Source organism: Opisthorchis viverrini, assembly GCF_000715545.1.
Source record: "Opisthorchis viverrini unplaced genomic scaffold opera_v5_38, whole genome shotgun sequence".
Classification (NCBI taxonomy): Eukaryota; Metazoa; Platyhelminthes; class Trematoda; order Opisthorchiida; family Opisthorchiidae; genus Opisthorchis; species Opisthorchis viverrini.
The window spans coordinates 1,453,011-1,478,222 of NW_008751695.1; the positions used below are offsets into that span (position 1 = coordinate 1,453,011).

At 41.8% G+C, this 25,212-nt stretch overlaps 1 protein-coding gene across 1 annotated transcript in view; it reads right to left on the reverse strand.

Annotated features, from left to right (window-relative positions):
- Window positions 1–23,703, reverse strand: part of T265_02934 (hypothetical protein) — a gene marked incomplete at both ends in the record, with an annotated part of 34,554 nt that extends 10,851 nt beyond the window's left edge. Inside the window, 10 exons of the mRNA XM_009167298.1 lie at window positions 331–392; window positions 5,203–5,354; window positions 7,368–7,586; window positions 9,523–9,637; window positions 12,757–12,882; window positions 14,503–14,555; window positions 16,166–16,427; window positions 17,402–17,910; window positions 20,712–20,911; window positions 23,591–23,703. Of these exons, the coding sequence (XP_009165562.1) occupies window positions 331–392; window positions 5,203–5,354; window positions 7,368–7,586; window positions 9,523–9,637; window positions 12,757–12,882; window positions 14,503–14,555; window positions 16,166–16,427; window positions 17,402–17,910; window positions 20,712–20,911; window positions 23,591–23,703 (1,811 nt within the window). The remainder of the gene's footprint in view (window positions 1–330; window positions 393–5,202; window positions 5,355–7,367; window positions 7,587–9,522; window positions 9,638–12,756; window positions 12,883–14,502; window positions 14,556–16,165; window positions 16,428–17,401; window positions 17,911–20,711; window positions 20,912–23,590) is intronic.
- Between the last annotated feature and the right edge of the window lie 1,509 nt (window positions 23,704–25,212).

Here is a 25,212-nt window from a genome sequence, read left to right on the forward strand (position 1 = left end):
TTTGGGTCACCTTAAGGTAGCCCTGTGGAACAGATAATAAAGTTCCCATGCTCCTGAACTTCCGAGTTGGCTGTTTGTTTTGTTCAAGAGAGAAATCAAGATGCAAACAGTAAATTTGACAGCTGTATCGAATTCACCTAGCTGGAGGAAGGAACTCTTTCGTTACTAATGGTAACAAACTGGTGGAAAACGCCTTCTGCACATTGCCTACTGAGCACAAACAAATGTGCAGCTTGCTGCTTGGATAGTGGTGAGGAGTGGGCAATTGTTGCTGTTGGGATTTGCCGCAGGAGAAGCGATACATGCATTTGTGAACGCTAAGTGACGTACTTCCTGGTTTCGTAGTACCAGGTAAGAAACTGATCCCATGGCCAGAGCTTTTCATTGAGTTCCTGAAAAACGAAAACGTGAACCAATTTTAGGAATAGTAGTACCAGTCATCTGTGGCTAATTAGGTGACGACACTGACAAAGCGGGAGAGTGCGTTTGTGAACAAGAAGGACTCTCCATTCAGTTTCCTTCTCTTTCTGTATGTATACTAACTAACACGGCGTTTGCTATAGCAAGCGGCAGAAGAAAATAAAACTAAGAGCGCTTTTCCGTAAGCAAATTCGGTGTAGACGCTGATACTAATGAAATGGCTAGGAAAGTAACTGTGATGAGAAAAAGCTGTCGAAAAAATGTCAGGGCTGGATATTACTGTCAACATTTCGCCTAACTGGCTCACAGGAATCTCTCGGAGTCAATCAAAACACAACCATAGTTGTCAGTGGTCAAGTTCCACATGAAATCAGCTTTATTGCAGTTGTGATTTATCGATCGATACACACGATGCGCACTATATTGCCGGTGTACTACCTACTAGTGTTACATCTCAACACTGGTTTCTTCTCATAAACGCTGCACAATATTTTTCATAATTACTTTCACACAATATCCACTTTTTTCAGCAACTTCACAAAGCAAAATTTGTGGGAGTTATAGCATTTTAGAAAACGTACTCTCTCAACTGTCGGGTCATTAGGAACGTGTGGTAGAGAAATGCATTCCGCATATCTTCTGTAGCAAAATCTCAAGCCTGGGATTCGAAGTGAAGGATTTTGCAAACAGCAGTTTGTGTCTGTGCTTCATGAAACTTCATGAAGCGATTGTACTTTTTTCAGACCATGATAGAAGTCGTTCGCAGTAGACACAACTGGCGGGGTTCGAGACTTGGTAGACTGCAACTTTTTATGTGCAAACCTTTCAGAGTGTCTCAGACCATCCAAATATTTAACTTTAGACTGAGGGAGATTTAATAAACGTAGACACCATTGAATAACCAAGACCTCATTTATGAAACGTTGGAATTCGCAGGGTGGGTCAAATGTAAAGTGTGGGATTTGTCCAATATTTCCTACTGATTTTGAGAAACGGCAACACTTAAAAGTGTAGAACTTCTGTCACAGTGCTAGGCCATCGGCCTCCACCATTCCCACGAGCGCCGTTATGTGATATGTGACGGGGGCCGAAGGAAATCAGTAAGATAAAAAAAACCAATAGAATAGACTGATAACACCAGCACATCAAAATTACACAAATGCAGTCTCCATTCCTAGAACACTGATGCTGCTGTCTCTGGGGATGATGCTGACTGGCCAATGACTATCAGCGCGACCCTGTCTGTTTTCTTGCAGCTCATGTTCGTCCGAATTTAGACGATCTTCGGGAAAATCCAATGTATTATCATTTTTAGCTAAATTCCATGTTCACAGGCTACCAAGAAGACGTGTTACCTGATTCTGAGCAAATTGTGATGAGAAGAGCTGATAAAGAGAGAAATATGGCAGCGTGAAATTATTTCTGTCCCTACGCTTCTCGAGGATTCTACACTCAGGACTTAAGAGAAGACACTCCTTTTCTACCAAGAGCGAAAAACCATGGTGGAAATGTTCTAAAAGGACTGTCCAGATTTACTAATCTACCGATATTTTTAACCTTCACACGATAGTCTCTTAATATAGGACTGGCGGGTTTCAGAGATGTCTCGGATGCACGATACCTATGCACGACGATTGGTCTCCTTATCTGAACGAATTGTGGGTCACTGCCGACTCCAGCAGTGCACCCAGTAGAGTTGCTCCTGGTCGCTCTTTACAGTAATGAGCCGAGTTATTTGTGGTCATTCTAAGCCACAACAGCATCCTTAATGAAGTTTAAGGATGAAGCTTTTTTATGGCAGTCTCGGTGGTGTATCTGCATAGCTGCAGGTATGGTAGATCGTGACAAGTTTTCCAGATCTCGCCAGTGGACAGCGTCCCCGAATAATGAGCCCTCACTGTGTGTTGAAAACAATGGTCAGCTGTCAGATATGCTAGGCCTGCAGAAGCAATGGCTCTGAAGCATAAATCAGGCCCGGGTGATGGGGACCAGATATTTTGCGCAAAATAGTTTTTCGCAAAAGGGAGCAAAAGCTACATGAATGTCTGTCGGGTGATATCAACACGTCGTAGAATTTCTCCTTTACCCTGTCTGTCTGGGAAAATGCTTGAACCAAGTTATTTGAAGTCGGAAACATGTTGAATTATTTTGTTTCTTGTGTTGAGAGGCTGAATATGTACTATCTATTCGGGTGGAGAAAGCGTGGTCGTTGATGTTTTGATTTCGACTCCGTTGAATGCTGGGCAGTGAGATTATTTAGTACATGTTAAATTTCTTTCTAGTCATCAACTACAAAACGATATCATCAACGTATTTAAAGTCGCTATCCAAGTTTGGGCACCTAATAGGACACCAAAGTATCCTTCCAATACTTCAGCAAGTGACTAAAATACAATGAATTTAAAGTGTTCTAGCAACAGTGGCAGCCTCGTCTTACACCATATACGATGTCGAACTCAATAGTAACTTCGTTGTATACCCGGACGTAGTGTTTCACTCAAGAGTGATGTGTCTATTAGAACTGATGAACTACACCAGGAGACCGTCAGCTAAGAGCCTTATTCGTAGCGATTTACGATTTCCCGAATCAAAAGTGGCTAAAAATCCAGTGAGGCAAGATGTGGTAGGCTGTAAAGATTTGTAACGATGTTTCAGTTTTTGTGACGAAGCGAACAGTTGGTTTACATAGCCACTCTAAGGATGGGAGCTTCCTTGGGTTCGAACTCGTGGTTGTATGCCGTTTTCGGGAAACACGTAGTTACCAAAGGAAAGCGAACAGTCCAGTAGCAATACCAACAAGACGGATTCCGTGATATTTATCGTAGACCATCCCATCGGTTCATTTTCTAGTTGTGGTCGTTGAGAGATTCTCTGCTGGCTTAACGTTGGGGCCGAAATTTCCCTAACACAACGCGCACGAAGAGGGGAGGTTTTCCGAAATCTCTAATGTTCTTGGCCAATTACCTCTCTGATACAATAACCCACCGGGATGGGATGTAACCCCACGCTATTCATGTGGCTTTTTGCTGGAGTATGTAAAAGACAGCTCCTATGGTGAGACAGTTTCATCGTCTTTCTCAGAAATCTGGTATTTGCGACATCTGTCTTAGCCTTAGCTCGTTGTATGGAGCTTTCTGAGGCTGTGTACTGCTCTTTTACCGGAACGAGCTGGTTACGAGAATGGTTTAACCTATTAGCGTCTAATCCCGTGGTTGTGACACCGATTGGGTTTCTGGATGGCTAAGTGCAGCTATACGGACTTGCTCTGGAGGACAGTTCCTTCCTCTACAATCCGGGTGTGGTATATTCCCAGCCAGGTTTGTGGCGCGCGCTGTTGTGTCGTCCACCAGCTTCGGAGTCCCGGTCACACTGCCAATACTATCAAAAAATCTTGTCTCAGAGTCTTACTGGCCACCTCCTCTTTTGTGGTTGCATTCGACGCACTCTCAGGTACATGGTTCCTCTTAAATTAGACTACTAGGAGCCTTTAAGATCCTGGGTTTCAGTGGATAATTTAGCACGGCTACTTAAGACAAACGAATCATTGGGAGTGCTTAAGTTATCCACTGGTATTCTATGGGAAAGCCAACAGGAATTCTCTGACCTACAAAACTAGGTTCGTTGTATCCCAGGGCTAGGTTATCGGGTCTCTGGAGGATATACAATATTTGAATATTAGTGATGAAGAATGCATATACCGATAATCTGGCTGCAGCTTCAAATGAGTTATGGACATTCCGGCAATAAATGGAGAGTTTCTACCTTGTGGTGAGAAACGCAGCTTGTTTTGATTCCAGCCCAACCACTGGGCCAGTAAAGGGTGTGTCGATTTTCGGGGCTACTGTAGCACAAATGAACTGCTTATTGTCGACAGTACCGTAGACGTCTCAAGAGGATTAGTTATGGGTCACTCTCCCTGAGTCATTGATCGATTGGCAAATAATTCGCTTGATATCAACAGCAGTGCTGATACGCTACCAGCCAGACATCGAGCACTTATTAGTTGGAGTGTGTTTAACCAGTAAATTAGCCTAGATTACGTACACAGTGCCACTCGCTGAAACCACATTCGAAACCCTGACTGAGGGGGGTAAAGCTCAAACAGGGTGTGGGACTGCATGAAAAATCGTACTGTAGAGTTTTTTAAGGACTAACGTTGTTTCCTCTGTGAGGTAAATATAGAAAAATTGCGCCATTTTAGAGTTCATTTAGATAGAAAAGATTAGTCTTTCTTAATGATCAGGATAACAGATAACAGAAAACAGAAAACAGATACAGGTTCATTGAGCTGCACCAATGGATGCCAGTCAAGAATATGCAGGTCCAGTGAACTTCTATGACACTCATGCTCATCACTAGTATGGGAACCTCAAGCACTTATTCTAGACGACTCAGGATACTACAATTCACACTGGCGAAATCTTTTGAACAATCGGATACAATAAAAACGCTCATGGTCCCGATACAGGTGACCTACTGTACGGTAACGATTAGGTACCGCTACTCCGGAGGAAAGTCCAATCTATGAAACTGGTTATTTTCTAGGTATGTTATTCCAATGAAAGACTGTTTTATATTGCATGGCAAATGAGTAGGCTTATAAGGCATATAAAACAAATAACAGATTTATTGACATTGCTGAAGCTAGATTATCACAGATTTGCTAGCAACTTGATTTGTGCATTGGCACATCCCGGAAAAAACAAGTGTCAGGATCCAGTAGAAGAAGCGTTCGGAGAGATCCAAGACATTGGCCAGTACAAGTAAAAAACAACTTCTTACAGCTTGTGGTGAATCAAGATCCATGTGAGCTGCATTTCTAAGAAAGTATTGACAACGGGCTATGGCCATCTCGAGGACGATTGGTGGTAGGCTGTCCGCTTGCTCAGGCACGCACGATGGGAAGTTGATTTGGTCATCCAGGTGTTCCGAGGCTTTTGTGGGGAAATAGGAAAAGAAAAGTTTCAATGCTTTACTGAGCTTGGTTTATAACAACAAGCCAAAATATTTTTTGACCTGCACTTCTAGTCTAGCACGTCTGTTTCTGAGCACCTTTTGGAATCAAGTGGCACCCAACTGGCCGAGCGTACTCTGATTTTAAATTATTGACTAAAAGAAATAACACAGGGGAACAAAAAAGCAAAGAATCCTGAAAGTACTACTACACTTCGTTGATAAAATCAAGCACGAAATATAAATGATCGCCTAAGTAGTCGCTTGCATTGAACTCATAAATCCCACGGAGCCTACAAATTACTGGATGATTTCAATAGACAACGCAAACTTTAAACAAGTCATGCAGGAGAAAAGTGCATCTTTTAACAGTATGGCGGAAGCCAGAACACGGAAAGTACCCAAGTCTTTCACTCAATTCCTGTTTATCATTCTATTCACTAACAGTAAGTATAGTCATCGTCACCAAATTCAGCAATATCATTGTTGACACTGATGCTTCACTGCTGAACAAGGAAAAAGTCTTGACGTAATACACTGCTCGTAAGGTAGCTGAAAACTCTTCGAGAGCCCACGACCGATTTCGTACTTCTTGAGGTTCATCGGGTAGGTGCAATCCCCGAGGTTCTGTCAACCTTGCTTTCTATTCCAGCCCAAATTGCATGGAATTAGTGTAATACACTCGTTTTTTTCTTAAGCTTATGAACATCACAAACGACAGATTCAGCTGGATACAAGTGAGTCTTCCGTCAAACTATAAAATTTATCTAATCACGCCTAAAACCTGAAAGGCAAAAAGGGAGAAAAGAGTAGATAAAGGAGAGACCTGATACCATCGTTACGTAAGCAGTCGGAGATGAATACATCTCCAAGCGCTAAGTCAGGAAATTTGGAAACAAACTTGCAACACGAACCTCAATAGAATCAACTAGCCGCCATTTCCGGCAGTGTCTGCAACCAAGCGCAGGGCGGGACGTCACGAAGACTCCATCCTAAATGACAGACCAAACCAACAACTAAAATTTGCGTATTCTATTTCAAACCCTCCTATCAAGCCACACTCGCAGTTTGAGGTATTCTGAGGAGGTGCGGAGAAACACAGTCGTTTGAGTAGACGGTATTTCGACATACGTAGAAGATGACGGAGTCAAAGGAGTTGGTGATGCCGGGTGGGTGGCCACCAATTATCTTGGTTCGACGTGGGGACAACCAATCAAAGTGTCAACAGTTGTTGGCCTCCTGGGGGTTGGTTTATTGATGTTTTTTTAACAGAGCTGACTCCCGAAACCGGAAGGACATGGCAACCAAACCTATCCTTTCATAGTGTCAAATGATATAGTGAGTTCTCAGATAGCTGCAACATATGGCTGACAGTAAGTGACTATTTTGCTTTCAAAAAGATTGAAAGCTGATTTTTAAAAATGGACATGAGTGGGTTTTGACTTAACATAATTGAGTATGTATATGAAATTCCACGACTTGTTCTAGATCCGTAGGATGCTTTTACCATTACACACGACAGATTAACAGAAGACTTCTTCTCTGGCTCTTTTCACGTACTCTTTTGGAGCTGTTACCGGTTGTTGTTTTGATAAGAACAGTATGTCAAACCACTGAGAACTGGTCCAATCAACCGTTACTGGGTTAATTTTGGGAAGGAGAGATACAAGCCTTAACATATTCATCATCTCTTATTGTCTGACTGTTTTCAAGTCATCCCTCTAGGTATTTGTTTGATATTTCCTCGTGTAATTTTACCGCGGGACATGTGCTGTGTGCACTCAACCTTGATGGTTTTAGGTCACCTTTGTAATTTCCAATGGTTTGCTTCCCTTTATGCATCGCCGGACATTTTGGTTGAAAAAAAAGAATAAAAAGACGGCATCAGGAAACTAATGGTGAAATAGTTCTTGACTGGGTCCAAACCTGGAAGCGGATTACCTCTGTCAATCTCAGTCAAGTAATAGTAGAGTTTTTATATCAAAGTGTCTCACCAGCATCAATACTTTTAGGCGCAGATTCCAGTTTGATGTCCCCGGTACAATGCAGTGGTTGGAACAAATCTCCAGAAGATAGAGATGCACTATATGCAATTTGTTCCGATAATTCGCCGTTGGTGTTTTTGAGAAAATCTGTTTCCTCGTTTTCAAACTGATCACGGAGCTGGCTGACCAGTTTCAATAGAGAGATACACGCAGTCAAGCGAAAATCGTCTGTGCAACAAAAAAGCCCATGCGGTTAAAGTTAACAGGAAAAGTATATTTTTACATTACAAACTTGACAAAGTCGTAAGTAGAAGCAATTGTAAAAGTATTTTCGGCATGTCTTCGACCTCAATGGCTTCCAAACAGATATCAATTTGTGAGTTTACTTTCTTAGATTGGATTTTTCTTTATAGGGAGCAAAGTTAAGTCTAATATCCACCCACCATATAACACTTTCCATTCAAATCCCTTAAGTTCCGATTGAACCCCTGTAAAAATCAGTGTCTGATACGGTCAGACAATCAGAACTGGTGAGAATGGCATCCTCCATAAAATAAGGCGACTTGTTAACCGAGAAAAGAAACTGACGCCTGTAATTTGAGGTCAAGTTTATGCCTCATGGGTGACACAGAGAGGGTACAATGACGATTCATAGAAAGACCGGCAAAAATAGAACGGTCGAGGGTGCGAAGAGCTGACTTATTGTTCTACGGAACCTTTAGAGTTCGCTTTGTTCAGCAATGTGCAAGAATATAACATAGTTCATCAACAAAATGGACCATACGCAGTAATTATCCATCAGACTGCATAACACCTGGAGCTAAAAAATCGTAATTATTTCACCTATGAATTGAGTGCTTATCAAGATGATATTGCGTTCTAGACACGATCGTCTCAGTAAAATTACCTAACACAAAAAAGCCTGTATACAAAGTATCCTACTACCATGCTGTCTACTCTGTCTGATTTCAGACCCACAGCAAAGTCCCTCGGTAATTCCGCACAACCTTTCAAAACATTTGCCCTTTATGCACTCCAAAAGAAACAGACCAGTTGTGCGGCACATTTTTCGCAGGTTTACTATTATACTTTTCCGGCGGAGGCAAGTCCAATTGGATCCTGAGGGAGGATGCAAAGACGATTTACACAATGAAGGTGGTCCATTCAAAAGCTTCTTGTTTGCCTGTAAAGTCGGATGAGCTTGGACACTAACTGATCACAGAATCAGTGAGATCCGGATGGCTTTCTCCCAATTTTTAGTCTAAGCTAACTGCTCAGAATTCAAGTAAAGTTCACTTTCAGTTGTTAGTTAGCAATCCCTACGCTCTTTGGTACGGTCATCACTTTGCGAAAAGTGTTTAACCGAAGCTGTATGCACAAAAGGAGTACAAACACTAAGAACTTATCTAATTTTCACTGTACAATTCAGCTGGATTTTGTTGATAGGGCTGTCACCAAGTGCGGAAAAGTTGGATGCCATTGTTTTTAATAGTCATAGAGATGTCTTATTTGTCTAGAAGTTGTATTATGAAACGTAAACGCTGGTAAATCTAGCAGCTGCCCCAGGTGGAGTGTTCGTGATATCATTGCAACTGAGCTGTTTAGTTTAAGCCCAAAGCACGCAAATTTCTCGTAAGGAGTATTGCAATTACTGGGCACTTTACCCGTTTTATTTCAGTAATTTGTGAACAGTGAAGTGCCAGCGATGAAAAAGTCAGTGACATGCATTACAATGATAACCGCGCATAGTTATCGGGAGGAAATTTTACGTCAACAGAATTCGGCTACCAATGCGGATGAGAATAGCGAAGATGTCGACAGATTTCCTGCTTCCATAGCTGCTAATGAGTCTAGCAACTTATGTCAAAACTTGATGGAGGTTTGATCGGCTAGCAATGTGGACTGTAGGCCGGGAATAGTACACACTAGTTGTGTCTTTCAAATGAGAAATGAAACATACGCATGCCTAAATGTGAGTGCGTAATAAAAGATTGCCTAGAGAACTTGATGAAGTAAGCCTGATATACGGTTCTTCCCAAGCCCTGAAAGTTAGTGGGACAAACCACAGTCCGGTTGAATACTGTTATGGAATCCTTAAGCGAAATGTAAAAAAGAACGTTTCAGGTGCCATTATGCGCTGAAAGCAAACTGAGAGTTAACGTACCCACAAAGGCCTGCTTATCCTCATCATCGGCAAGAATATAGCAGCGAGGAAAGAATTCACTCGCATCTCTATCCTCAAACCATCGCAGCTGACGCAGCCAAAGGCACAGTCCCACCTGCAATGGTGAAGGCAGGTAGTTCCAAAGTTGTAGGGGTAAAGCCAATAGGGATATTTATGTAAGTTAAATAGATGTACCAGGGATCCTTCTCCTATCGACGACAAAAATGTTGGTGAAGATGACAATGTTTGCGATAATGACGATCATTTTCCTAATGATGATGACCGACCTTTACTTGGGCATCAATGAGCCTGTTTGATTTAAAACCCTTATTGCCTATTTTCACAATGAATTTGATGTCTTGCTTTATGCCACGGTAAGTTATCAGCACAAAGAACTTCAGTGTTCCTGCTCCTCACATATGGTGGAGAATGAGGAATGGATACTGCATACTCATCAGCTTAATTCTAAGCGAAATGCTTTGAGTCAGAATGAGTTGACTTCAGAAATATCTCGGATAGCAGCCGTTCTTCAGAGCGGCTGCAAGGTTTGAAGAAGTCAGAACACCATTGTGGTTCCAGCGACGAATTCCGCATATTGCCCCTGACCGTGGTAGGATAAGTGTCTATCTATCATCCGATGCACGAATGCCACCAGTGACGTGTTGTAATGTTTGTCTCTTTTGCGAGGCACTCACCAAAGCCATTACCAAGTTGGCCGTTGAAGGACCTGAGCTGCAAGGTTTGAAGAAGTCAGAACACCATTGTGGTTCCAGCGACGAATTCCGCATATTGCCCCTGACCGTGGTAGGATAAGTGTCTATCTATCATCCGATGCACGAATGCCACCAGTGACGTGTTGTAATGTTTGTCTCTTTTGCGAGGCACTCACCAAAGCCATTACCAAGTTGGCCGTTGAAGGACCTGAAACAGGTGTGACTGGATAATTTCTTCCGTTACCAAACTTTTATTATTCATTAAAAGCAATGGCTGTCAGAATCTTCCAATCTACGTGTATTCCCTGCCTATGTAAACCACGTTTTGCAGACGCATAATAGAACCAAACGGATCTTCGGATTTAAGACTCGGATTGTCGTGCTCAGATTCTACTTCCTCTCCACAGTGCGTTGTTCAGCTGAATAGGACCATGCCTGGCATGGTCCTTAATCCAAGTAAGTAAGTACAGTAGCATGTTCAGTTTCTACACCACTTATGTGGAGAGNNNATATATATGGACAGAAGAAGCCTTCATCTCCGTGGTATATTTCCATAGTTCTAGGACTATTGTGTCGTAAGCTAGATCGTCTAGCCCGTGTTTTGAAATCTACTCAACTGGTAGCTTAACGGGTCATCACCAGCGTGTTCCAAGTCCTCCGTCTGGCTTTGATGACTCAGCTTGACATTACAGTATTCTTACTAAGAGGGCTGAAGTAACCAGTTAAGTGCGAAGTTCAGAAAAAAACTTTATCAATTGAGGACATCATCATACATTAGATAATCTCCTGAAATCAGAGGGTTTTTCATCCTTATATAAACAAGTTGGCCTCCATGATCAGGCGAATGCTGATTACTTGAAAATTAGCATTGCTGTATACCAAAGTCCATATTTCCTCTTCGTTATCGTCGTAGATATCTTTTATGTAGAGGCAGTGAATTATCAAAGTCATTATCAGGAAAATCAGCTGCGCTGGTCATTGCCGTCTTCATTGATGGAGGATCCAGAGATGAAACACTGAATCCCAAACTCCGCATCTATCCAGGATAACAAATAAACGGTATTCTCCCCGCAATAAGGGAGACCATCCACCTCCCGTACTGAGATACACCTTGTAACAAAAGACAAACTCCCCGACTCTCTCCACTCTCAAAGAACAAGACTACTCTAAATGTCCTCACGGAGCAAACCATCAGCTCACCAAAGATCAGGACATGATGAATTTCTGCCAACAGGGGACAACCCCTCGCCCTACACAGACTACTGAAAAGGGTTTCCCTTAGAGGAAAAATAATCGTTCAGCTGCATCACATATTTACAGCATAGCTACCGTGTCATCCGAAGGAAGCAGGGGGCTGATATACTGACAGATTTCTCAAGTCTAGACAGAAGAAATTTATATGTCGGCTTTGAATTCGAACCACGAACCTTCCAGTCTGTGAGCTCTCTCGGGCCCTCGCAAGAAAACACTTTAAAGAACTAAGAAAAATCAGGTTCCTAAGCTATTTGTATTTTTTTAGAGAGATTATACTACTTAAATAAGCTTCGTAGTCAAACAGTGTTTTCCGATGGTTAGTCTATCCATTCTCTGCAGAATAGTGATAGACAAGGTTTTACGAGTTTGATATCAGCCTTTATAGATCCTCATGACAGGACAGCTTGAACGGGAATATTGGCTGATGATGTTACGCCATGTAATTCTGTGTCATCCCGCGCCAAACGTCCAGTAGATCTGTGCAGACCTAACCGAGATTTAGATAACCTCGGTATTAGCGTTGTATATTTGTGGAATGGATACCCTTGTAACGGCGGATACTACTGTTGAGGCATGTGAGTAGTATGTGTTTTCTCGTAGCTCCGCCTCACGTCTAATGGGAGGTGAGGTTTATTACGGAACTTGTGCAACTACTTTTCAGCTTTCGTTTACAATTGGGTGATAGTCAGTGAATATCCACCAAAGTTGAGAAAAACGCGTGAGAATGTTCAGTTTTTGAAGAACATGTACATATGAGACGTTTACTTTCCTGTCCAATAATTTGTAACTGCTTAGTTGGTGTTTACTAATAAATGACTTCGCGGTGAAGGGCTTTCTTCATTTCGCCCGTAGCGGAGTAAAAATTGTTACAAAGCGATCGCGTACAAGTGTGGATCCACATGAGAGTTTGTGGTGCCATTACAGCTGGCCTTATTGAGATGTTGGCTTACTAACTTTCACCGCAGTGACAGTGTCCACGAACAAAAAAGCGGACTTTGTACGAAGGCATCCATTATATTACAGGTGCCACGCTATCGATAGAAAAGTTTCCCGAGAGGGACTGCAACTCTCCAACTAGGATCGCTGACAGTTTCTCGTGGATTTCCTTGTTTGGGGAGTGCGTTTTATTCCATCCACTAATGCTAGAATGTTTTTGGAGGAGGCAAATATAAAGTACAACGGAACTATCCACAAAAAGCAAACAGTCAAGACAACAGCTGATTACACTCAACGCAAACACGGAGGGCACGAATATACTTTTGCTCACCTTGGTTGTGAAAGGTGCCCGACAATGGTGGTTTATGATTTGGTCTTTTCGTAGAAAGCGGAAATCCACTTGACTCTTTTTAAGTGACCATATGAAAGAAGGATATGCGGACCGGACCAATCGAGACTGAAAACCGAGCAGGAATATTGATGCAAAGTGCTACTGTACAGCCCAGTGTGATAAAGAACAAGTACACGTCAACCAAGCATGGTAACGAATCAAGTCTTCGTTTCGTGTACATCTTACGTTCCTGAATGACATGGAAAAATAACGCCGACTGCGGCGCCGTTAATGCCCAACTCAACGCAGATACGAATACAAACGAATAACTATAGGGTATGTTCACTGTACACGAATGCGATATTAGACAATGAGAATCATTTGGGAGTAGCAATGAAAAAAAAGGGAAACCCGAAGTTCAAATCAGTGGCATTGGTTGACGAGCCACTAAAGTTTCGTAAATGCTTGAGAGTTGATACGACGGATAGGCAAACAGCGAGGGATCTTTCACCCGCACTCTCAGTCATGCCACCTTGTTGAAGCTTTAATAATTCCCATTTTGTTTAACCTTGCGATGGAGTTCATGTAGGTCATTGGTCAAGGCCATGTAGTGAAATTCCATGATGTGGCCGAATTTCCAACATTAGTATGGCTCAAATTTCCATAAAATTATGCCACTTTTATGGATTGAATTTACGCCACGCAAGTTACCTTCTGCGTTCTGGTTAACCGCGGGAATTAGATATGCATGTATGTACCGGATAATTTTGTATTCTCTTTCACTACTGATACGGGTGACATGTTGATTGGCTTTTTCGAATGCTGCGTGACTGATGTTTGTCCGCCGGTCAAGGCACTTTTGCTTTCCTATCAGATGTTTTCAAATCGAGACGAACATGGGTGTTTTTCTCCTACCTTCATAAGCTGGGTTACATCCACCTTTCATCTATACCAAAAGATACACCGTGCTATTTCCTCTAGAAGTCGAGCTTCGTGTATAATCAGCTAGCTCGTAGTTCTAGCTCAAAGTTGCTATGGCCTAAAAAATTTACGTATATTTTATCCGGAAACTTTTAACTAGCAAATTTTGAAGTCTTACGGTGGTAGGCAATTTTTGTATGATACCTTCAAAAACGGCTGGACTTCCTGAAAAGCCGATTAAGTGCAAAGTCCACTAATCCTTTCGATGCCATACGAACTTGCACACCCCAGAAACCGAGTGATTAGCCGATGTACCTATCTGTTCATTCTGACCAAGCATAAGCAGCTGCATATTCATTGAACGCATTGCATCTTCCATCCCTATAACGGAGAATCGGAATACCAGTCCAGTGAACTAACTCAGCCAGAGCATGTGAAGTTAGAAGGTTCACCTACACTTGTCCCACTGCGAAGTTTGTGCCTCACTCAAACGAGTGCTTGTTTTACATTGGACAATTTTCTACTTACCGATTACTTTTCTTCCAGCTAGCAGAATGTCTAGCCAGTTTTAAGTGACAGCCACAGGAGTCCATCCGCTTCTTAGAGTCACTTTTCCCTTTTTGTAACCTCTAACATCTATCCCATGATCAGACAGACAGGGTTTGTCAAATGATACTCATGCTTTCACAAGCAAACTTAGAGAAGTGGCAACTGTGCTTACGCCCGCATTTTTTGAGTTGACTAAAATATGTGCCCATGTAAGTCCTTAGAGCGCATGATCATCCAGGTTATGTTTTTGCATAAATTACAGTTAATAGTACTCACTAAAATTGCGTAATAGCCATCCTTCTCTTGCCAGGGAGGGACAGTACAGGTCGCTATAATGTAAGATAGTGAAAGAAGCGTCGAAGGTAACCGAAAGTAATACCTTTCTAAAATTGCAGTGAATGATACTACAACACAGATACTTAAAAAACGACTGACACGAATCACGGTGATTCTTGTACACCCTTCCACACCAGGGTTGTATTACTTATTGGGTTGAATCCAACATTGTCAGCAAAAAGACAGATGAGGTGCTACCTACTCAAGGTACATTTTATAGCAAAGTCTTTGGAATGAGTGAACGAACTGGATCCTTTTTGTGCTGCACTAGAGAAGTAGCCCTTAAAAGCATCAAATCCTTAGCCAATTAGGAAACTTATAGATTTTTGTCATCAAGCGAATATTATTCAGACGGTGAGGGCGCACAGCTAACCACCGATGGCGCTGTAAACATCTACGTATTTACTACAAGCAATTTTGTTTTGTTCTCGGACCACCAGTCACCGTGAACTGTATATCCGCTGAGGGCAAGCCAGAAAAACTTACAATTTAAGCCCACAATCGAGTGATGGTTTCGCCCCAGTCCTTAAGCCAGAAGAGAATGAACAATGAAGTGGATCTGATCAAGTCATCTCATTTTCTCAACACTATACTGACGATAACACAAGGATGTCTCGTGTGAAAAACGGAACAGGAAGGAAGGATAGTGTTGCTATGGGCTGAGCATCTCAAGACGACCAATCAGGTAACCTGGATAGAAGGTGAAGCTGAGAGCGCCACCAACATTCACTTACAGCTGTATAATCTAAGATAGATGCAATATTTTTCCTAGATGCCTTCTTCTGTGGATGTGTCGAACGGCGTTTGAGAAAAGTGTGCTTATAAAGCAAATTAAAACAGCAGAATTTGGCTGAACCGTGGTCAGCTTTAGCCATCAGCCTGTCCAGTAAACCAGCATTCTATTATTTGGGTCCGTAATCAACATGAAACGCTTCAACTTGACTTATGACTGTCGTTCTGATAGTATGTCTACACAAGATTCTAAAAGGATTGTTCTAAACTGCACAGGTGAACAGCCGAAAATGATGCTGATGCGGCTCACTTTTAATAGATCACTGGGATGATAAAGAAAGCATCTACTCAAAAATTCACTAGGGAAATGCTACCGGATAGGAGGGGAGCTACTGTGACATTGACATAGTTTTATATAATCCACAACGCTTATTTAGCAGCAGCCAAACAACTCGCTGCCTTCTCCAGATTGTGAATGGCGAGAAAAAGCATTTATCCTGGCTTACTGGTTTATACTCTAGTTTTATACCGGTACAAAGAAGCAATACTGTGGTACTGCTACTAAAACGGAACATAAGGCTATGTGTTTATGTTGTTACTTGCAGTTCGTTGTTTATCCATCACAACGAAGTTCGAATCAGCAAAGATAAAACAACATATCAGTTGGCAGTGAGTAAGGAAACGTCTCATAATAGACGGATGTCGTAGTACTTTTCAACCTGAGTAGAAGTAAAATCATCCATTAATCTACAGCTTTATTTTTGTGGCACCATAATCAGCTTGATTTTGAGATCTTATTGTGAGATCTAGGACACAAAGAAGAAGAGAGCTATGACTGATAAGTGTTTGCAAATATTCAATCTTAACGTACGATCAGTGGTTGACGGACGCATCGGGTTGTCAGAATCTTCATCATCTATATATGTAGGATTCGGAACCAATTTTCTTTCATCTGAACATCTATCCAAGGAAACAGAAAGCTGGTGTTTGTTCCTCTTCACTGTTGATCGGGAGCGTTCATCTTGGGACTGGTTGCCTGATAGAATTGGTTCGAAACTTTCCACCCAACCGCGGGACCTTAAAGCCATTCGTACAGCATGATAAGGGCCAAGGATTGAAAATATACGGTGATTCTAGAAACGGAGAAATAGTTCTTGAGTTGGTACCATGGTCTGGATGTACGACTTAAGCAGAAGGTAAAAACGACGTATTTTCTGAAAAGGCAATTAGATAAGTGAGGGTGTAAGTGTTTATCCACGGGAAAAAACTACTATTGAAATTCTGTTTTGTTACTGCCATAGGCTAACGATTGAACGGAGGAGACCGATAACCCAAACTAATCTTTGCCAAACAAAGACTAGAAAGAAAACTCTGGAGATGATAGTAAACCTCGTTTGGTTTATTTTTACTCAGTAACCCCTTTGTGATGATGCAGATTTGGTTTAGTTTAATTAAGAGACTGATCTTTCCGTTCATATTCACAAAAATTAAAAGGTAATAATAGGTTCAATAGAATTCGTGTGACATTGTAATATTTCGCTTTTTGGGGCTCTTTTGGATAAACATTTTTCCTGAGAATTTTAATTATGGGCTTTATGAGTTCTTCTCAAAATTGTCTATACCTGCTACTGGCGGAAGTAAAATCAGACCATCATCACAATCGCCCTGGTAATGTGAAATCTATTTTTAGGACAACAGTACAGCTTCGAACAACATGGTGCTATAATCCACTAGGTTAATAGTGAAATCCATTAAAAAATTGTGTGGAAAGCCTTAGAGTATCTAAAATATTTTCTGAAGAATAGAAGATGACAGTCAGTCGTTTTCACAGTCCTTATTTTGCACGCTCAGAGCGAAAGGATAAAAAATAAGTCCCAATTTGGCCCACCTTACAGTCCTCCCACTTAAGAATGATCATCGTCATGATAAACTGACGTTCGGAACCATTTGTTTGGTCCTTCGCAGTTTAGCCTAGAAGTGACTTTTATATCAGAGTAGGTTACTCAGCAGACAGATCGCTGCTGGTCTGTTCCTTTTAGAGGGCGACAAAACATCTTCAAAATTACAGACAATCCTCTGACGTTCTCCTTCTCGACAGTACCTTTACCGCTAATTCGGCCTTTTTCTTTGCTTCTTTTAATACATTTGAAGGCACCAGGGTCGTTTTCGCTTCAGTTACCATAGGAACATTGGTATGAGGTCTTGGAGGAGGTAAGCACCGCCTGACAGTTCTTGATGTGGGAGATATAGGGCTATCCTTTCTCGGCGTCACGGGTGGAGATGGCACATTCAGTTGAGTGGTAATTTCCCCGAGGGGAAAGTCCGTTTGTGATAAAGACGTCTCGGATTCAGAATATGGGGAATACAGACCGGAAACAGGTAGAGAAACCGCGTTGCGTCCTCCCACTGTCACAATCCGCGGGCTCACTAGTGCGCGAAAATTCGTTGATCTGTTTTCCCCTATGGCATCTGCAGCTGAAGGGCAATCATTTCGAGCATTTACGGCATGGGCTTTACGTTCAGAAGGCAAGCTACCGGATGCATCATTCTCTCCGCCTTCTAGATGATTGTGCTCACCGCTTGCTGATTGGCAAAAACCGTCCAGACGGTAAAATTCTATGAGGTAGGATAAATTTTTCAAGGATTCTCTGTGACAAAAATTGGCCAGAACACAGAAAATTTGCAAAGAATGTAGTATGCAACAGCTTTACTGAAGTTAAAATGGGCTATTTGATAAGAATTAGTACGCCCATTTTACCGTGATTGCGCTCATAAGAATTTTACTGCATTGTTCTGCCACATTTCACCAGTGGTGAAAATTAGCGCCCTAGCTGGTAGTACTAAACTTTTGAGGATGTATAATGTTTGACTATGGCAGGTACTGGGAACTATCACATGGATGGTTAACTGAAATAGTAGCTTGAATCACTGCTACCCAGGATTTTGGACCCAGCATTGTTAAAAATCTGAGAGGACGAGGCATATGCACACAATCTCAGCAGCTTCCGTAAAAAACACGGCGTCTTGCACAACTGCTGACTCTACTCATACCGGTGAAAAACAGCAGCTCTTTATAATCTGGAAAATAAATTCTGTCAGAGTTAGCATATATCTGACTACAAAAACTACTGAAGTAGTGGTTCACAGTCTTTCGTCGTACTGTGGAAGGAAAATTCATTCCTTGAAATTTTTTTCGGTCAAAACAAAAGTTGAAAAAATCCTCATGGAAAAACTCAGTATTATTGCTCTGTTAGTGTCCTATAAATCAGGTCAGAAGGACAATAGGCCGATGGAGACAAGACACTCCGTAGAAATACTAGTGAATTGGTAGCTTTTGATGTTTTCCTAAGTAGCTCCAGAAATCTCACTTGTGTGATAGCAACAACACGATATACGTGATTTTTTGACTACACATACCTTGGTCCACAAGGGAATCGAGATACCAGATGTCAGTACCACTGTGGACAATACACAGATAACCACCTCTGGTCACCTAAGGTATAAAGTGCTTAAGAGAAGCCATAATTCTCTATTTTGTTAGTGAGAACCCAAATGTTTGGAGAAAATAGCCGTGCTTGAAAAAAAGGTGATGAGAAAATGGAAATGATATAGAGGCGAGGATTGTTGTACTATCCGTACTAGGTTCCACCTGGCAACAACGACAGAGCATAAGCCAATTTATAGTTCTGTGGATTAGTTGTGGAAGGTGTAAAGTCTCCATATATTTTCTAACGTTCCAGACTCACAAATTATTACAACAGATTTTTCACCGTTTGTAATCCTTTACAATTCTCCTCAACAACGGGTGCCTCGTTTGGGGAAGAACCGAATGAGGACAAACATTTCTCCCTAGGGATCTCAAACAACCAGTCACTAGCGAAAAAGATACGGTAGAATGCATCGAGATGAAATAGATATTGTGGGCTTACATGAAATTCACCGAAGAGCGCTTTTGCATTACTGGCAATAGGTAATCTAGATGGTATCATGAACAGCAAAATGATCAGAAATGGAGGGGTTGGTGTACACCCTATCGCTGAGCTAATGCAAAGACAGTTTGGCGGTAAGCGCAATAAGCAACCTCTTATATCATGCACCTCCATTTGAGACTAAAGTTGTAGATGTCAAAGCTTTCAAACACTGTTGAACGTTTGGTAATCGGATTTCCCTCATGTATCATTTGGCTACGGTACCTGCGAACTAATTCTGGGCAGGGTAGACGTCCCACAGTAGGTAGGATATTGTGGTCCTCTGAGCATTTAGTCTGGTCATTTGTTTTTCATATTTCGGTCTCAGGTCTATTCATGTTCACTAGTAGGATGTGTGTAGCACTGTACGGAGATCAAACGGAACCCTTTCCATGCTCCTGCTAAGTACATTTGACCATTTTCTTCGAGTAATAACCCCACCCAAACCACAAACACGTTATCAGAATTAGGTGTGGCTCTCATTAAGCACATAAAAAAGACAAAGGAATTAAACTTTTAGAGACGGGGGCCCACTGATTTAAATTTCACGCAAATTTTATGTGGAGTTTATTCAAATTTCCGGGTCCTGCTTCCTTCTAAGTCCTTGGAATCTCCAGAAAATCAGAGCTTCCTCCGTTTGACAACCACGTTCACCTCGATTACACTGAAACAGAATCTGTTTTTATGTGCTCTACTTCTCCCTAAGTTTATTTCTAAGTTTCTAAGTTTCTATCTAAGTTTTCCCTTCACTGCAACATACCTTCCAGTTGCAGGCGTTGGTTGAGTTGAGCAGGTAGTAGAAAAAGCCGCTAAAATAATCTTACGAACAGATATGCCTTTGGACCCCAGCTTGACCCTTTTGCTGCGCGACTTTAAACTTTTGATTAGTATGGTGTAGATGTGCTAATAAACTGGACAGCACTTCTTTGCTATAATAACAAACACCCAAAATTTATTGATCTGCAATGTGCTTGATTTCGAATGGCGTCTTTCGCAGCTACAAATTATTGTCAATCCTTGATTTTTAACACGAGACAGCAGTATAGGGACCACAAGTAATAAAATATGAAAGCCCACGCTGTTAGGAACTGTTTGAAAGTGAGATTTGGTTCGATTACAGGTGTCCGAATAATCTTAGCTGACAGATTAACGATCAGCTTCATTCTCATGCTTCAACTCGCCTTAGTGGCTGATGCCTGAATGTACAACAAATATGATTAAACACCTAATAAGCTTCTGTCTGTAAGGCCACCTCTTGCCACCTTTTTCCATTAAAAAGATCCATGCCGACAGCAACACCAGTGTACAACACTGATAATTTGTGGCCATATCACAGTTCAGCTATAATTAAATAGAGCTTCTAAGTGACTCAGTTAGCGATGCAGATATTCTTGAAACGAATGGTAACTGGTCTGGGAAGATCTCATTGTACACGCGAAATAATCTTACCACACTCAGGTGTAGTGGGCGCTTTTGGGGGTGCGATATGTTCCGTATCATTCACCGGCGATGAGCTTGCTTTTGGGCCATCTGACGGGCATAACGAAGATTTGCGAGATGTGCGTTTTCCAAAAAGCCTTCTTTGAAATAAAAGTTTCATCATATCACAGTTGGGAGGGCTAATATACCCCTCACGCCATGCGTTGCTGCTGTAAATGAAAGGGATACATACCGGTAGAAAAAAGTGATTTTTTCCAACTATGTTTATTCGAACGGGAAAGTGTGTTTTTTTTACAGAAAAATACAGTACCAGTCAGTAATATTGTACTGAAGTTAGTCTTTTCAACTGTGGGCAAGAATGCACTTTAGCCTGACGGCAACGCAAGACTATAGCCTATAAATCCTCCTTTAATGGGCTATAAGTTGGCATGTATATCATGGCGAATTGCTTACTCCGGTCAGGTTTAAAGCTCACTAAACGTACGGGCTGATGCTAGTGCCACAACCTCGTAAAGAAGCTCTTACTGTTTTGCCCCATACGAACTGGACCTGCACGATAAATACCTCATTTGCGACTATATAGTTACGCATAGTCGCTGGATGGCGTTTTAGTTACCACTGATTTGTGTCAATTGATAATCAACAATCGCGCCACATGCGTATGGAAACCGCGAAAGTCTCCGGGGTTATATTTTAAAAAATTTACACCATAAACAAAGACGGAGTGCAACTGGATCAAAGTAAGGTTATATTTGTTATTAAAATCTTACATAGCCTTTTATGAGCTCCTCATAGGTCACTAAAATGAAGAATCGAAAAGTTATGGTACTGGTGATATTCTCTAGTCGCTAACTGTCTTTGCGTAAGGTGCAAAGCTTTTTTAATGTAATCTCCGACGCCCTACACGGTCTGCAAATGCATCTGATGGGAGTGTTGTTGACACAAATCAGTGATACCTAAAGCGCCATTCAGCGACTATGCATAACTATACAGTCGAAAATGAGGTACTTATCGTGCTGGTTCAATTTGTATGTGATGAACTAACAAAAAATTGTTTCCGAGGTTGTGGTAATAGCATTAGCCCCTAAGAAGCATTTCATGAACTCATCATAAGTCACAAAAATACGGAATCTAAAAGTTGTGGTAATAGTGGTATTCCTTTGAAAGAGCTAGCGGTTGGTACAAGGGTGTGGCATTCACAGGTGGTAATACTGTCCGACTGATTTTGCGAAACAGGCCACAAGGATCACAAGTAACCCAGGGTTACGCCGAATCATAAACTCGGCAAGGTCAATACGTAAATTTTGAAATTCCTAAACAAAACTAAGCCATTTAGTTTGATGACCACAGGACTGTCAAGGTTTTAACGCCCGAGAAATCAATGACAGTTTCACTGGAAGTGGATGGTGAGACAGTATAAGCAGGTCACTTATATACGGGATTTTTGCATAGTAAATGAAAGAATAGCAGAATGATAAGCGACATGGTCGACTGGATCAAAAGAGGACCACAGCTATGCATCACTAGGCCCGGCGCATGACACTTGTTACTTTTTGAAAAAGAAAAACACTGGACAGCAGCAAAATCAATTACATCAATCAGTAAGGCAGTGTGGTGAATGAGAGGAGACGAAATGTCAATACGGCCCTGAAAGTGTCGTTCAGCTTCTTTTTCATAAAGGAAACTACTCACAAGGTCGCTGAAAACTCTTCAGCCTCTTGTGTGGAATGTGTAGTTCCTCGCGGATTTCATCGGATAAGTTCGAAAAGGAAACGGATATTCAACGTTCGTATTTAGTGCCAACGTGTTTCTGTTAGCATTCTGTCTTTGGCTATAGTTTGTTCCTGTTCTTCACGAAAGCCATTTACTTTCTAACATGTACATTTTCTACGGCTGTTGAAATCCATTCAACGCGGGACATATAACACATGGTCGTCGGTTGAAAAAGGACGCTCATCCTAGGCTGCTCTGAAACCATGGCATGGACGAAGGAAAGTTTGGCATATTGTCTCAGCATTTCATTATATTTATTCGAACCCTTGAAATCTTAAAATGCATCCACAGTTTTGATGGGCTCGGAATCCATATTTAAGTGGCTTTCAACGGATTCGTATGATGCCTCCGCGAAAGTCGTGAATAATTTTGCTCATTTCTCCAATGTTTTTTCTGTATTGGATTTGGGAATAACATGAAAATGCATGAACAATAATTACCTCCCCTCATACCACGCAAGCTCGAAATGGAGCACTCATTCCCGACCCGTATAGGGAAAAGTTTTGTAACGGACTAGAACCTTATCAGTTTGATCGAACAAGTTAACAAGTAAAGCAACCAATACAAAATCATAGTGAAGAAAGTATGAGTAGACAAATGACGACTCACGAATGCGTAGATCCAACTTTTCACTACACCGATCCAAATGCACTAAATGGCTGTGAAAGAAATATTCACTCGTAGAAATTTCCCACGGATAATTCGCGTGTGGGAGATATATTCCTCGACAGGAATGTTATTCACGGCTAAAAATATCGCGTGAATTTATTGTGACGTTCAACAGTTGACGCAAACACCGAGATTTAATCGCACTCGTTCAGCAGTCAGCAGACAGTCCAACGGAGCATAAATACATTCATTCAGCAAGCAGTCAGCAGGTCGCACCAGAAAATTGTGTATTCGGAAAATTAAAACAAACGTCAGTTTCAAGGTATAGTTTAAGTTCAGGAAAAATGGTAAATGTGACAACGGATTACAAACACTACAGTTTACTGCCGTTGCGGCATGTGTCCTGTGTAATAAAACCAGGGAATTCGGCACGGGTAACAGTTTATGTCATGAGGTCAAGTACACCCTCTTCGCCTTAAGGTTTTTGTTTTCACTGGTATGCTTACCTCCTGATAGTGCCATATGAAGAGTTAGTGCGTTTAGCCCGGCAGTTGCTATAATTAGCCAAGGAGCCCGTCAACGCGTACTGTAATGAGTACGAAGGCTCATCATAGACCATTGGATTAAGTTGCCCTGCATAATTCCTGTCTCATAATCATCGCCCTATATAGCTATGGGTCTTTCAGTTGCGGAAAACAGCTGAGGGGAGCGGCAACGCGTACGGTTGAGCGTGACAGCCGGTCGTTGGCCGCTAGGTCAATCTATAAGGTACAGCTGAGTTCTCGCGTTCATTCGCCTCTGTGGATACTGGCCTGTTGGTTACCTTGAATAGTGAAGATGTGTGACGACACTTACGGTAGCGCGTGCTGCTATCATGATGTTCTGCATTGAATGATTCTATTTTTCGCACTTTTAGTTTTGCTTGATGACGTTTAGAAATAAGGAGCAGCATTATTTCTAGTGAGATTGATACCGGTTGGTTGTTTATAAGGATACAGGTATTTCATAGTACTGCAACGCCTGCCCATTAGTTGTGAACATCAGAGGATGGGGATCATACATAGGTGCATAATGTAGTCAGTACTGAAAAGTGCATCCCATTCTCTTCCATCAATGTAATGGACGAGTCTAGCTTCCTTAAAAGTAATGTTGTGTAGAGGTTCGCAGTGCATGTCATCAACTTCGCTACGTTCGAGGGGTTTCATGCATACAAACGTTAATCCACTTCTGTCCTGGGTGGAATTTACTATGGGTGTTTATATTCTATCTGTAGCAAACAGTGCGGAATGCTATGGCACGCTCAGATTAAATTTCGTGCTTTGTCCTGTAAAACGTTATGCAATATGAATTGGGGGTGGTCGACAAATTTGAAATTTTACCCAATTGAACAAGATGTCATGAGCGATCTATTACCAAAACGCGAACAAAACCAACACTCTGTAAAAGTCTCAACTTCAAAGACCTCATGGTCAAACCTAAAATAATATGGGTTTACTTTTAGTAAGGGTCTTGAAGGAGGCAGCTTCCTAGACGCACATCGTAAATTTGTCTGGACGGGTGGTTCGAAAAATGGAAATTTTAACATAGAGTTTTAGCATTTGATCGTAATCATTTTGGCCCTGGAGATCTCCCCAAGCATCTTCAGGTTTATTGGAAGTTGGTTAAACAAACTCGGAGTCCACTGTGGGCACGAATTTCGTATTTTAATGGCTGCCGGCAGCTTTGCGCATTGTTCCCATGACAACGGTTAGAAATTTTGTGGAAGAGCTGGCTTATTCGCGTGTCTTCTAACGTGTTAGATTGGAAGATAATCCCAAAACAGCCTAGACAATAATCACGTCCAGTATGTCCACACGAACCCAAATTGGAGCAGCCATTCGCCATCTGGATGTGAAAAATTCTTCTTCGGCTGTTGCAAGCGTCCCGCCAAAGCTAAGGAATTCGTCACACCGAGTAAGTTGGTTTCTATGATAATCAGCATACGTGATATCGGTTTAAGATAAGGCTTGATATTCACCAGTACACCAAGCCACAAAGAGTGCCGTTGGATTCACGGATTGATGCACAGGATCGAGGCTTTTGCCCAAGTTTCCCGGGACGGTTTTGTTCTTGTCGGTCGGTAGCTGTC